This window comes from Ammospiza caudacuta, chromosome 18 (assembly GCF_027887145.1).
Source record: "Ammospiza caudacuta isolate bAmmCau1 chromosome 18, bAmmCau1.pri, whole genome shotgun sequence".
Lineage (NCBI taxonomy): Eukaryota > Metazoa > Chordata > Aves > Passeriformes > Passerellidae > Ammospiza > Ammospiza caudacuta.
The window spans coordinates 4,581,411-4,597,178 of record NC_080610.1 but is presented as its reverse complement, the minus strand read 5'-3'; the positions used below and the strand labels follow the sequence as shown (position 1 = coordinate 4,597,178).

The 15,768-nt window shown below is 38.3% G+C and overlaps 1 protein-coding gene across 1 annotated transcript in view; it reads left to right on the top strand.

Annotated features, from left to right (window-relative positions):
• Positions 1-15,768, top strand: part of SPECC1L (sperm antigen with calponin homology and coiled-coil domains 1 like) — a 62,923-nt gene that overhangs the window by 33,985 nt on the left and 13,170 nt on the right. The window contains exons 10-13 of the mRNA XM_058816693.1: positions 4,270-4,360; positions 6,492-6,575; positions 7,749-7,905; positions 11,329-11,431. Coding sequence (XP_058672676.1) covers positions 4,270-4,360; positions 6,492-6,575; positions 7,749-7,905; positions 11,329-11,431 — 435 coding nt within the window. The remainder of the gene's footprint in view (positions 1-4,269; positions 4,361-6,491; positions 6,576-7,748; positions 7,906-11,328; positions 11,432-15,768) is intronic.

Here is a 15,768-nt window from a genome sequence, read left to right as displayed (position 1 = left end):
CTTTTGCTCAGCTCTGCAGCAGCCTGGGTGCACTGAGATGGCATTGGCAGGACTCTGATGTTCAGCTTTGTAGATCTTTGCTGGCTTTATTACCTCACTTGCTGTGTGAAGTGAGATTTTGGCAGAAGCCAACAAGTTTAAGGACCAAGCAGATGGGACCAGGTTCATAAAGAAAAGTCAAAGAATGCATGTTGTTTTACTCCTTTAATATCCATAATTCTCCTGTTGCCATCAAGATATTGCTATCCCAGAGTTCCAAAACTTGATTTTCACTGTAGGTCAGTGTAATGATTTGGTAATACGTTCTCTCTGCCTGAATTGAGGACTCTGTGGCCATATCAGCTTTTAGTCCTCAAGGAACAATACCTGGAACAGACTGACTGTTCTCCTGTTCTCAGACTAGTGTAGCTTTTATTCACTTAAGAGTGAATTTCATGAAACAAATAGATAGCCTTAAAGCAAAGAGAAAGAATTAAATGGTTTCTTGGGAGAGCTTCTGCTTCTTCTTGTGGTTCAGTCACTCTTGACAGCAGTTCTCTAAATTAGTTAAATGTGATGAGTTTGCTGACAGATGCTTTGTTCCTATTGATCTGGCTTTATATTTCTGTTTATTTCTGCACTCTTGGAGAAGGAGGAAGACTTAATCTTGTGTTCCAAAGGGCTGAACCAGACCTTTGGCAGACAGAAGACTTTTTGGTGAAGCCTAAGGCTTATCTCAGTTTATTTACCTGTAAATTAACCATGAACCAAAGTAATCTCTTAGAATACTGCAAAGCTGCTCAGGTTTACAGCTCTTGTTTGATGTTCTTGATGTGCCAGAATTACTTGAATTTTGAATTCAACTTCTGGTACAGACCCAAGTCATTAACAGCTGGATGCTCATTAGTGGGAAACATTGCCTGAAAAACAAAGGGAAGGGTGTGTAAATAAAAACAGCTTCTATTGTCTTTCTGAAGATAGGTGGTTTCTTCAAGTGCTTGTAATTATCCAGAAGGCAGTTGGGTTTCATGACCTCAGTTATGTGAATATTTTCTGCTCAAGAGAGAAGGGGGTTGAGCTTTCTTTATTGTCAATTGCTGCCTCATTTTCTACTGTTGCATTCTATGTAATTTTTTTTAAACATTTTTTGTTTGTTCTCTTACAATTGAAAAGCAAGGTTTTAATAAGTAATCACTATGTGAGCTGAACTATTGGCTCTCAACTTATAGAAGTCATCTATGGTTTAAGGTCTTTGAGGAAAGGTGGATCTTTGAATGGGTGTTGCAGTGTTTATTATCATTAATTTCAGTTCCTCTTAAATGCTGTCCCAGTGGAAATATTTACATGGGCACCTGCTGAGAAACTGGCACAGTGTTGATACTTCCACAAGATGGATTGGTTGTAAAAAACATTATCCAAGTACAGAGGCATCAACTATGTGCTTTGTCTTTGGACTGTGAAATGAATTTCCTCAGTCTTGAAGAGTTTTTGTTTGCTTGGTTTGTTTTTCTTTACAGCTGTGTGTATATATAATGAGATAGATTCTTGAATATATTTTGCAACTCAAAACAAACAAACAAAACCCTTTGTGGCTTCAGGTCCAAGCCTGCAGTGGAACATAGCTGTGTTTTACTATGGCTCTTAGCAGCACTGTAAAGCAATTTAGGAAGGGAGGTATGAAGAGAATGCTCTTCAGAATGTGAAAACAGCCCTGCTGGGTTAGCCCAGAGCTTAGCTGGTCTGGAATGCCACTGGGAGTGACCAAAGCACATGCCTAGGGAGGAATATGAGGACAAGGGAGCATGTCTGCTGCTTCCCCTGGGTACTTCCATTTTCTGTTTTGTAGCTGGAGGACTCTCTGAAGCAGATGTGGTTCAGATTTACAGGTTACCATTGAATGCCCTGAAACACACATGGTTTCAGATTTACAGGTTACCATTGAATGCCCTGAAACACACATGGATTCAGATTTACAGGTTACCATTGAATGCCCTGAAACACACATGGATTCAGATTTACAGGTTACCATTGAATGCCCTGCTTTGATTTGAGCATATGAACTTCCAGGGTCCAACCAGTTTAGTGTCAAAGCCTTCCTATATCTGAACTGGTCAATATGTGAAGAGCTGTTTGTTCTGCAATGGCCACATGCAGGTGCACTGGCATGAAGTGCAAAGTGATCAGGAGGAGGTACCTGGATAGTGGTGATGGTTGTGTTTCCTTCCATAGCTGACAACAGACACAAGGATGAGAAGTCAGAAGCCAAATATTTGAAGTGATTAGTTCATCCTGCCATAGTTCTGTTTCAAATTTAAAGCATCTCCCAGACACCTGTATACTGCTACATGGATAAAGACAGGTGAAGATAGATAAACATCACTTGGTCCATGTTCCTCTGGTTTGCAGTGCATCAGTCCCTGTGTTAGTGCTGGTAGCTGTGAGATTTGGAATTAGGAACTAAACAGTGCAAGGGAGCCCTGTCTGCTGTGCCAACAGGAACAGAGACAACCACTTTGTTTTATTGCAAAGAGACAAGAGCAATGTACAGCAAGTTGTCAGCTGAGTGATACAGCCACTTTCTGACAATTTCCATAAAGGATGTTTGGTTTTAAGGGATAAATGTATATGGTTATCCAGCTCTGTACATACCTCTGTGTCTTGGCTGAAGCTCTGCACTCCCCTGTCTCTGTAGTGCCAGTCCCAAAGCTAACCAAAATGAAATATTTTTATTTTAGCCTCATATTTCAGCTGTTTCCTGGGGTGGGGAATGCATTGAAATGGTTCACTTTGGTACAGTTCATATCCTTTAGTAAGGAAATGTTCGAAGTTTTTTTAAGTAGGTGATGCAATATGAAATGGCAGCTCTGAGGGGAAGCTGTTGTGGGCATTTCTGTGCAAGGCTCACAGTCACACACGTGCACATTTAAAGGTACAATCTTTGTGTGTGTGTGTGCAGGACATTGGATGTATGAAGTGATGAAATTCTTCATGCTGTATTTTGGCAGTTGTTCTCTCCATTTGGTTTCTAGCACAAAAGCAAAACTCCAGTTTGACTCTAAGTGATGAATAAGTAGCCCTGTAATCCTGTCTGTACTATGTGATGCTGTAAAGTATATACTGTTAACTCATTTTAATCACAATTCTGCATTTGTCTGTCTTGCTTGCATAATTTGGTGTGAGAAACATCTGACCTTTAGTATTTTGTGAAGATAAGACTCATTTAACCTTGGGCCAGATGGAGACGTGAAAGAGTTTTCAGGATAAACACATTAGTGGACTGATTATGATTAAATATTGGAATCTAATAGAAAGGACAGGGTGAATAAAGAATGAACTGTAATTTGCAATAGGCTCTTTGAAATGATTAATTTGAAAGAATTGTGGGCGATCCTCCATGAGTCTTCAGCAACTGAATCTGTTTCAGTAACTCTGAGGGTAATTATTGCTTTGTACAATTCACTGTGTGAGACTAAAATGCTTATTTTAGTCCTTTTCAGTGCTTACTGAATTGTGAGTACAAGCCTGAACACAGCTGTGATCTTGTGCTTGCTAAAAGCCATATATTGCTAAATATTTATATAAAACTTGAAAACTAAATGCTCAATTCATAGCTCTTTAGAGGAGAACAAAAATTGAAGTGACTTGAGAAGGCAAAAAAATGTTGTGTATTATTACATCTTTGACAAATAATAAAATGGATTTCTCCATTTGTTCCCAGAGCATCTCAGTTAAATATGTGGGAACAAAAGCTCTTGACATTCTGAATAAACCCCATTTTTTCAGTAGTGTTTTTCTTATCAAAGAGTGCTTTGGGTCACTGTACCCACTGCACCATTCTCCCAGATTTCCAAGAAGAGGCACAAAGCTGTGAAGGCTTATGTTAATAACACAGATCATGCACTGAAACCTTGGCTTTGTATAGGGGGTTCTGTGGGTTTAAATAAACACATCACATTTAACCAGAACAGGTTTGTTCAAACAAAATAGAAATGAAGGTGAAAATTAATACACCAACTGCAGGAGCATTCACAACCTTAATTTTTAACATTGGTCTGAGGAACAGGACTCAGCTTAAAGTAAATGTTACAGGTTCAAGGCATAGTCAGATTGGCAAAAGTAAAGGTTTTTTAAGTAAAGAAGGAAAAAATTTCAAAGATTCCTTTATTGTTGTAGTTCTTTAAAATTAGTAATAATGTCATATCTGAATTAAAAAAGCTAATTCTGCAAATCCATATTTGTTTTTTTTTTTACCTTCTAGTTATGTCTGACAGAAGTATTTTTCCATTTCAGAGGCATTCCATAAGTGGGCCAATCTCAGCTTCAAAACCCCTTGCTACACTGACAGACAAAAGACCAAGCTATGCAGAAATTCCTGTTCAAGGTACTGATTCAAGTTCATTTAATTTTTGGTTTTAGCATTGCTATTGATAGTTTTTTAAAAAATTTAGTATCCAAAGCATTATCATGTTAGATACTTTTTATTATCAAAATATCTTAATAGAATCATAGTCTATCTCATGTTTAAGTTCTTTGTACTTGTGCTTCATCACATGTGGTGAGTAACAAAGATGCTTTTTTGAATTTCCAGCAGAACCACAATTGCATGCTGATAACTTGGTACCATTCTGACAAGTTTTAGTGTGTGCATAAACTAAGATCACTTGTAAAATCAAGATAAGATAATTTCAGAGACATATCTTGCAGCTGTCCCAGTTATTAAAAAACCCAACCTCTGGAGTTAAAGGTTTTTTAACCCCCCAAAATGCAACAAAAATGATGGTTGGCATTGTATGGCATGTGAATAATAAAATAAACTAATTAAGCATTGAACCTTCAGCAGCCAGATGAAAAATTGAATGGAATTGAGTGTTGATTTATCTATTTCCCAATATTCCCCTGTTCTGTTAACTTTGTTTTGTCTCTCAAAACACTGTTCACAATGTGCTCTTCCTGTGAGAATGAATGGCTATCATGTGTTGGGTGTAGTTCTCTGATTTATGCCTGCTTTAGGGGCTTTTTGTGTGTAGATGTTTCTCAAGATAATCCCCATATGACTCCAGGCTGAATATTTCCTCTCAATTTGGTATTCCTGAGGTCTGATGTTTTCTAAAGGGTTGGGTTTTTTTGGTTTTTTTTTTTTGTGTAGCACTTCATAAGAGTCTGTATGTGCCAGATTTCCTTCTTGCTTTTGTTGAATCCATATTGAGGCTGTTTGTACAATGCAGCTGCAGTTTTAATTTTAGAAACTTTGATATTTTTAGGAATATTGAAATGCCTTTCCAAGAAGATAATACAGGATTCTTTAATTGTTACAGAGTTCAGGGTAAGACATAAGGGTTAGACATAAGCTTAAACACAAAATGAATGGTATGTTTTACATGGCTTTTGTGGTTTTTTTCAAATCAGTGAATGCAGGAGCAGGACTGTGTTCCAGGAGTGAGGGTGCCAGACAGAATTCTTGTTTGCAGCCATACAGATACATTAAAAATATATCTTTCCAGCAATGTATGAAAATGTCACATTTTCAATTAATAAATGCGGTTCTTAATCCTTGTTTCCATGAGGTTTTATATTCAAATTACTGTCATCTAAGTGTTTCTATGTAGGAGTATGTAAACCTTTTGTTTGCAGTTTTTACTTGAAGGAATATTTCAAATAGCTTTGATTTGTTGCTATAGAAAATTAATTTTATTGTAGTTTTTTTTTTTACTCATTGGCGTTAGTCAGAACTGATCTTGCAATGCAATATGCAAAGGCACATTTTAGACCCTACTGCATGGAGGAAGAAAGGAAAAAATGTGTAATTTTATTTAATAATAAAATGAAAAAAACCCCAAAGCCCAAAAAACGTCAATCCAACAAACCAGAGAGGAGGAAAAAATAAATCACCTAAGGGATAAAGCAAAATCTGCTTAACCATTGAACATTATGAAGGACATATTGAATATTTTTGGCCATGTGCTGAATGGGGGTTCCTTTCCCAGCCCTTTGGTGTAAGAATTGTTTATGATCAGGGCAAGTGGATTAGCAAGAGGCTTTAGGGCAGAAGGATTCAAGTGTTCATGGTGCATTCCTGGTGCACTTCATTGGCAATGGGCAATTTCAGGGCTTTTCTGTCTCCCAGATAGAATCACCTGCCCTCCCTAAAACAGCCAGACTCAGGCACTGGTGGGCAATATTGGTGACTCAGACCTGAATGTTACATTTGGAACCTTTAGTAAGGATGACTCCCTCCTTTCTCCTTGTGCAGCGCATTTGCTGAGAACATCCTCCACCATTTGCTGAGAACATCTCCTTTTTGCTTTAGGGCAGAAGGATTCAGGGACTCATGGTGCATTCCTGGTGCACCTCACTGGCAATGGGCAACTTTAGGGCTCTTCCATCTCCCACCTGCCCTCCCTAAAACAGCCAAACTCGGGCACTGGTGGGCAATATTGGTGACTCAGACCTGAATGTTACATTTGGAAGCTGTAGTAAGGATGACTCCCTCCTTTCCCTTTCTCTCTGTGCAGAGCATTTGCTGAGAACATCCTCCACCAGCCGCCCGGCGTCTCTGCCCAGGGTCCCTGCCATGGAAAGTGCCAAATCCATTTCAGGTAACACCACAGCTTTCAGGTGTTCAGGAAAATGGGGAACTCTCATTTCAGTCATGTACTTACAGGTCTGCTTTGTGACTGCCATAACCCACAAATATTCTTCAGCACTGCTGGACATTTGATGTTAAGTTTGGATTTTAAAAAAGCCAGACTTGCTATAAATACAAATTTATGCAGAGTGTTAGTTTACTATCAAGCTGTAATACTGATGTCTCAGTATCAGCAGGGGCTTCTAAAACCAAATCTTTATGAATTATAGCACAAATAGTGTAATACTGTGAAAAGGATGCTCTGTAAAATCCCAGCAGAATTGATTTTAAATCAATATTTTTTAAGACCTCTATATTTGACTAAGTGCTTACAAGTTTTAGATAGTTTTTGTTTGTATAAGAACCCAAACTTCTTGTGTCTGGTATTTATAAATTAATATACTTGCCCCCAGGTCATTAGAAAATAAGTCCCTGTTTTATGTAGAGAGTTGAATCTTTGATTTGCACAAACATGAACAATGGTGATTATTTAAGTATAAAGACAAGCCTCATACTTTTAACTGGAAACTCTTCCATGTATAGAACATGTAACATTTCCAAATTTAGTTTTACAGAGTACAATGCTTGTGCTTTCGTTTGAAACAAAAACTATTTCCTTTGATAAAATGAAGCAAGCTCTGTGGAATGTGGCTGACTGATCTCAGGTCAACACTTGATATTCTTGTTGATGATATTTAATTAATGTCCAGAGCATCACATACATGCCAATTCTTCATTAAAATTAAATGGAAATAAAACAGCTGTCATCTCTAAACTGATTTGGTTTTCTTTTTCCTTAACTACTTGAAGCTTCACAGTGTAATTATATGGACTAGAGGAAAATAAATGTTTTGATGTTAAAATTCCTTCTTATTCATTAAATCCTTCAAATGGGAGTAGTCATATTCCATTAAGATACATCCATCAAACTTTCTTTGCTTCAAAATAAAGGCTTGATCATAAATGTTTCTAGTGCAGTCTAAATCCTTCATATTCCCAGAGTGGAAAGCATCAAGAAGAATATTGACACCTACTATTAGATACAGGTTTCTGTGCTTGGTTTCTGAACAAATGCTTGTCTGAGAGCAAGTTGGGAAGTTTTTGTGTTTCCAAATGATAAATGCCTGGGCAATTCTCCCCTCAGTGTCTCGAAGAAGCAGTGAGGAAATCAAGAGGGACATCAGTGCACCTGATGGAGCATCCCCAGCATCTCTCATGGCAATGGGCACCACCTCCCCACAGCTGTCCCTCTCATCTTCTCCTACAGCATCAGTCACCCCTACAACCAGAAGCAGAATAAGGTAATTAATTAATTAACCCCTTTATTGGGTGTAATTTCACAGCTGTCTGCCTGCATACCTCTAGTATATGATATTGGTACTGAGACTGCAGACCCCACACAACAATGATCTTCAGTAATCTGTAAGAGCTTCAGAAAGGTTTTTCTACAGCTCAGTATTTGTTTTAAAAGTGAGACTAAAAGTTAAGCTTTTTAAAGCTTACAAGTTAATAGCAGACTGTATACTGTACTAGAAAAGCAAGCTAAGTCATGTCACTAAATAATAATAGCAGTTCAAAATAGCACAGAGCCAAATTCAGGAAGGGAGCTTGCAGCACATGGAGCAGATCATGCAGACTGCCTTGGACCCAGGGAGACCATGATAAACCTTAACTTCTGTAATCCCAGCTGAAGACAAAAAGCAGCATGCCCAGATCTTAATCCCAGACACTGACAGGTCTTTTTAATGACCATGAGTGAGTGGGCCTGGGTTTTTTGGTCTCACAGATGGAGTCATAGTGCAAGTCTGAGCAACAAATGGCCAGACAACCTCCTTTGATTAGTAAGAGAAAAGATAAGTCTGTGGTAAATTTAAAACTTTTCCTCTCTGGTGTGTTATCAGTCAGAGGACTTCAAAGTATTTAATCCTCACGTTATCCAAGTGAAGTATGTCCTCAGCTCTGCTTCATAGATTGGGAAATTTGCAGACAAAGGTTAAATAACTCTGTCAAGACCATTTCTCACAGAGCTTCCTGACAAAGCTTTTGTACAGCAGAAGTATTAAACTCTTAATGTTCAGAGACACTTGTAATATATATAAAATTCTAAGATATTTACAGCTGTGGGTGCTTTTGAAAGTGATTTTTCTGAAATCAACTGAGACAGGCCTCAGTGCCACCTTCCTTTTATTGTGCACAAATTAAACTGAGTTTAATTGTGGGAACTTTACTACTAGCAATTAATGTGTATGTTAGCACCTAAATTTAAACTGAGTACATCCAGTAATAAGTTTGAAACACCTGTGTATGAACTTTCAACTGGTTACATTGAGTTGTGTTGGTGTCAGTCTGCAGACTGGAGCAAGCAGTGTGGCATTCCAGGGTGAAACTGGACAGTTGTAATTATGAAATCATTACTGTGCTCCCAACCATTGCCTGCAGTGCTACAAGAGACTTAATGGGCTGTGAGCAGTGGGTGTGTGGTGATGAGTGTGGCCTTGTGGTTTGTCACATGAGCAGATTTCTCTGTTTTCCCCTACCTTTTTCTTAAAGTTATTGGAAGATAAACAGTTATTGGTGTAATTCACTAGAACAAATACCTGCAGTTCCCTGTTCTGGGTGAAACTTCATTGGCTCTTTGATTTGAAATGCAGTTGACCTAATATGTGAACATGTAAGATTTGTATGTCAAACCATTTCTCATTGTCTCCATACAACTTAATGCTAATTTATTTTCTTCAGCAGTGTTTTCATAGCTGTGAGAACCTGATATAAACCATGTGCTCTTGCTGGAATTTGAGAACAGGCTGTACAGCTCCCTCTTGGCTAAACAGTATGTTTAGCATAAAGAGAGAAGGATATTTTTATTTGAGTTCTATTGTTGCCCCAGATCTCTGTTCTTCAGTTCTCAAAGTGTTGCATAACCCTCATTATAGATTGAATATGCAATCCCATTGTTACTTGTTTCAATCACCGAAGGAAAAAATCACCAGTGTAAGTTGTTGATATTTGTACTGATTTAAGTACAGAATTTCTTGAAGCATCGTTCTGGCTGTGTGGTGCCTATGAAGTTTAAGTACAGTGACCTGTTCAGATAATTTATTTCACATTTTAAATATGCAATTATTGACTTCCTTTTCGTGTTAAATCAAGATGAGCAGTTAGGTTTGAAGGCTCAGCATCAAAGATAGCAGTTACTGTTTTGTGTTTACTGTCCTGTTGGGCATAAATTTTCATGGATATTTCAGCTGTTATCTCTAAGTAACTTGGAGATCCTGCCCATCCATATGTCAGTGAAGACTGGCCAAGAAATCTGCAATACATGTATTTGAGATTAGTGCCTTAAAACATTTCCTTGTCTGTTGGGCCATGTTCTCTTTTGTGCATTGACCAAGAGATGTTGGTGCATGGAATAGTCTCTGGTGTTCTGTTTATAGCAGGCACACAGGAAGATATTCACATTCCATGGATGCTTTCTTTCCCTTAGCAGGAGCTGGAGAGTTGCTACCTGAAATCTGCAGCAGAGAATCCACTGGTGCTATTATTTACTTCCACATTCCACCCCTCTCTCCAGTCACCATATGGGCTGTAAAGAACAAAGAGTTGAAGATTTGAGAGTGAATGTATACAATCCCTGTGTCTTTTGGGAAATATTCAGAAAGAGTAGCTTAGGGTATAATTTCTGTCTATTTTGTGAAAACTTTGCTTATTCAAATCTGAGCACCTATTGGTTTGACCACAGCATCCCAAAAAACTTAATTCCTTTTCAAACCAGGACACCCAGATAAAACTCTTTAAAAATGGCAGATAGGGAAGTCTTTGCAGTTCACTGACATCTATCTTATTTTAATTTTCCAAATGGAGATTATTGAAAAAAAGAACAATTGCTGTAACACTTCCTGTGTGGTAACTAATATCCACAATGGTGTTGTACTTGCTCTTTTTGTCAAAGACTGTTCATTATAATATGTATAGAAATACTGAGTCATGTAGCCAGGCCACTAAAGTATTATCCTTTATAATATATACTTTTTTAATCTAAGAATTATTTTCTGAATCCTGGTAAAGAGATGCTTGTAATGTAAGGCTCATGAAAAAGTGGCCAACTTAGTTAGGTTGTTCTTTTCTTCCTCAAACTTTTCTTAAGGAAAAAATTACTTAAGATAGCTTGACAAACTGGAATTGAAATTAATTGACTGCTTTTATTGTGCTAATACATCAAATGGCAGATCAGCCTACACAGATCTCCCCCTTCTTTTTTGAGAACTCCAGGTCTCAGGCAAGTATTCTGTTAATAACACCGTGCTGCTCAAATGCAAACTTGTTGTTTCAAGGTGACATTTGTAATCAGCCATGAGATGCAAAAGAGATAGCATCAGTTTATATCCTTTCTAAATAAGAAATAAAGTCACTTGAGTTAGCTTAATGGTTCAGGCTGCAACTTAATATGTTGTGAGTTTAATTTTTCAAGCTCTTAGAAAGAAATATCATTGAGGTGGAAAGATCTAATAAAAAAAGCTTAAAGGAAAAAGAAGGATGATTTGCTAATTAAAGAATTACTCCTAACTAACTCAAAAGTCTTTTGCAGGTATTCTTGTGTGTTCTGTTTTTCAGTCATAAGTGCTGTATCCTGCTTCTTCCAGTGTGCCAAGAATTTGTCCTTCTATTTGAGCCTTTGTAAATACCTATTTCTGTTGTGTTACAAGCTCTTCTGGCCTTGTTCCTAGGGAAGAGAGGAAAGATCCCTTGTCTGCCCTGGCAAGAGAATATGGAGGCTCCAAGAGGAACGCCCTGCTGAAGTGGTGCCAGAAGAAAACAGAGGGCTACCAGGTACCTGCAGAGCTGGGTGTGCAGTGGCTGCAGGCAGTGGAGCCTGCCCGTGGCACAAACCAGGCTGCTCCACACCTGACTGCATGGGCTGAGTGCCCTGGCATGTCCTGTACCCTCCCCTGGGAACGGGGGCTCCAGCAGCAGCAGCTCCTCAGTCACTGCTCCACAGCTTGGTCTGAAGGGACAGCTGCCCTCCCTCTGAGGCACTTGAAATCAGCCTTGCACTTGTGAAACTGGAGCTGAAACTTTATCAACTGAATGTTTAAGTGACTGTTTCCCAAATGCAGCTAGAGTACCATTTCTCAGATTTCAGATATTTACTTTTTATAGGTAATTATCATAGGGTTTTCTTTGGATCTTTAACTCCCATTTGGCCTCTTAGGGAGTTTGTTTTGTGAAGGTGCCATTGTCTTGCATTTTGAACTTGGCTTTCCACTGTGGTTGCAGATTTCTTTTTTTTTTCACTTGGTCCAAATGTTATCAGAAGCCAAAAGAACTAACAAGATAACTGTCCAGAGTTCTCCTGATTACATTATTTTTTCAAAAGAATAGTGGCTTCAGCAAACTAAACCAGGATGTTAATAGTCTGACCGTGATGTATTTGTTTGGTTAACTTGTATTGAAAGTGTTTGGAGTTCCCAACACAATCCTCAGTTTAAGAACTTTACTCTTTCCATGACTTGAGGCTCACAATGCAGGAGGAAGTTGAGAGCCACATAACAGGATGGTGGCCCATCCATAGGAAAAGTGCTCCTCCAGCACAATGGGCAGGCTGGGATATAACCCTCCCCCTCTTCCTGTGCACGTCTGATACTCAGCTGTGCTATTTCTGAGGAGAAGCAGCTTTGTGGAAAGAGCCTTTCTCCTTCCCCACATTTTAAAAAAGGCAGGATGTTACATTGCTTTATAAATCCTCAAACTAAGTGCAAAAATATTTTCCCATATTGTCTTGAAATGAAAGATGAATGTGACAGCTTCGTTAATCTGGTTAGGAAAAGTGATAGAAATTATTCCAAACTTTTCACTCTCTAGTTGTGTGCACATTGAAGAATACACTTCTGATTCTACAGATTGCTGCTTCTAATTCCTGGAGTTTCATAAACACTGCTCAAAGGATAACTTTTGATACTTTCTGTACTTGCTTCAGAACCTGCAGCATGGTGCTGAGAAAGCACAGGGCATCTGCAGAGCCACTGCAATGCCTTCATTGAAATTGTGAGATAGTATCAGGAGGTTATATTAAGTAGTTCTGGGACAAGAATGGCTTTTGCTTTAGGCACACTCATTTTTCATTTCTTTGTTGTACAGAGTTTGATTATTTTCAGCATCCCCTGAAATTCAGTTCTGCTTGAACACTGTGTTGGTGGTATTCTAATGTTTTAAACATACCCAGCAGTGTATTCATTGTGAACAGTGCTTATCCAGATTTCTGGCATCTCAATGTTATCAATAATAGATAAGGATCTTTTTCTTTTTTTATTTTCAATTAATCTCTGCTTCATTTAATTTTATTTTAAAACTATATGTGTTCAAAACTGCCAAACAGGAGACAAGCATCAGGGTAATGAAAATCTCCCTTCCTCATTCAGTCCTGCTGAAGGTACTCAGCTCTTCTTCCTTCCCTGTCCTGCAAGCATGGACATCCTCTTTCCCTCCAGCTCTTCCTGGTATCTCACACTCTGCCACAGCTCCCTTTTCTCCCCAGCATTTCCTATCATCAGAACTTCTACTTTTCCTCTGTCCCACTGTTGTTTTATTGCTTTAGCACCTGGGTGAGGGCCAGCACGAGCTTTCTGAGCTGCAGGGACATGCTCCTCTGTCTCTGAGCTGCTGCAGGAGCCTCACAGAACACAAGTCCCAAATATCCCAGCCTTCTCCTCTAGGAAGAGCAGTGGATCCCTTCTATCCAGTCACCAATTTCTATCCAATATTAGCTGTAAATGTGGCAGGCTAAAGGAAGGATACTCCTAGATGGAGTCTGTAACCAGTTCTAAAATGACCTGGGAGATTGTAACCATCATTGGAAACAAGCAAAAGAAAACAAAGGATTAGAAACCTTTTGTTTCAGAATAATTCTTTTCTTACTTTTGTCCTATTCATATTAAACTACCAATCCTTAGGTAAAGCCCTGTTAGCCAGTATTTTTCAAGATGTGTTTAAATCACAACTGATCCATGCACTGCCAACAATAATCATTTTTTTGGTCTTGTCTCCTCCCTCTCACCTGGAGGTGTAGGTCTTTATGCATTAATGTATGTAAGGTATTTATAGAAAATTATTTCAGCTGTTGGTGTTTCACAGGGAAGATGGAGCCATGCACCTTGAGTTAAAGCTCCTTTTCTAACAGACATGTTTGCTTCTGGCATTGTTTTGCTTTTTATCTCTGGTGTTATATTTCACACTGGATAATAGAAAGTAGATAATGAATACTAAAAAATAGTAATCACACAAGTAACCAGATAGATATTAATTTCTGGAATTTTTTTGAAGGTGTACAGAGTTCTAGGTGAGCTGCCAGTGGTTTGGCCTGTTAAACACCAGGTGTGGTGGAGTTGATTAATCCTTATCAGCAGGGGAAAATACTGCTGATATTTATTTTATTTAATAAAATTAATTTCTCTTCTTTAAAGAGAAAAAACAAAAAAAAAAAAAACCACACCAAATTCTGTCCTGTTTCAAAGACAGAAGGTTTCCTTTACTCACAAGATACTTGGGGAGAATACAGCCCTACAGAATTGTCTGGTACAACTGGTATGGGTTTTTTGCCAGCTTAAGTAAAATGGAAGAGCAATAACTCCTGCTTTCCAATCCCTTCTAGAAAATTGCTTTCAAGCTTTTGATTAAAAGTTTTAAGTCCTTATTTCTGCTTTAGAAACTTGAAACTTTGTGAATGCTAAATAATTCAAATATGATAGTGTGGTGAAGCTCTTAATTTCAGTCCATTATAGTGGAATAAACTCTGTTAAAAAACCTTGTAAATTACTTCATAGTACACTTTTCTTGATTTATTCAAGCAAATTTGGAGGGGAATAAATGAATAGTCACCTTTAAATGTAGTTGTTAATATTTAACTGTGTTCCAAATATTTTTTCAAAACCTCAGTAAAAAAAATCAGGTTGATACAGCCAAAGAAAATAAGAGAATTTACTGGTGTAAAAACCTGAATGAGTACATCTCTTACAATATTGTAGCTTTTGCCATGCTGCCTGAATGCTGTTTGCAGGCAGGATTTCTCCTTGGAGCTCAGTTTGGAGGATGGTGACCTGCAGAAGGTCAGTGCAGGACTAGCAGAGGCAGGTTCTGAATTAATTCCACCCTGAGCCTGTTCAGTCCTGGCACAATTGCACACCCAGATTACTGAGCTGCATTGTGCTCTGGCCTGAGCAGATCTCTGAGCCTTCAGAGAGGAGAGCTGCTCTCAAGATAAGCTTTTGAATAAAAGAGGAGCAAATCACCTTTAGTTTTCAGATCCACAGGCACAAAATAGTTGAAATTTTATTGTGTGTTAGCTGTGCTCAGGATCTGACACTGCTGCACAGCACAGAGCCAAGTGCTGCATTTTTCAGAGGAAAGAATCCTCCTGGCTCCTCTGAAATATGTGCACTGTCATAAAACTGTCATAAATTCCAGATATCTTCAAAGCATAAAGTAATCCCATCCAGCTGTTAGGGAGCATTTACCCTGGCTGGAGCACAGCTACTTTCATTTTGAGTGCACAGCTAATAAAAGTCCCCAAAAGGATGTGAGCATGCATGTTTCATGTTAAAAGAGGACTAACAAACAGGATACACACACACATCCTTACCCATTCTTATCTCCACCAGTATTTCCATTTATTTTCCATTTTTGTCAGCGTTCTGAAAGATAATTCACTTCCAGAAGTCTGGCACCAAAAAAAGCAATTAACAAAATTGCTATAAGAATAGACTAATTTTTTTTAAAAAAAACTTTTTTAAGATTTACACACTTTCTAGGTACAGATACACTTAGTGTAGCCATGTAGTACTTGTCCTCTATTTCATGCAGTGTTGATTTCTGGAAAGACTTTTGCTGCAAGGACCTAATTTTTACCTCCTGTACAGATCAAAGCTACATGTCTTACAAGAAATTGAATGCTGTGCTCAATGCACCTTGGAATCAAGCAATGCTTTTTTTTTTGTGCTTGGGCCATAAGTGTAGAATAACAAAATTGGAAGTAAAAAATGGTTCAGATTCCTTTTTTTTTAAACTTATCAACACTGAGCTAGGCCATATTCTATTCAAAGTGCTATATTGATTTTAAAAATGCACAAGAAAAGGACATGAGTGTGCTTATGTAAGCCTGTGTTCAAATACTG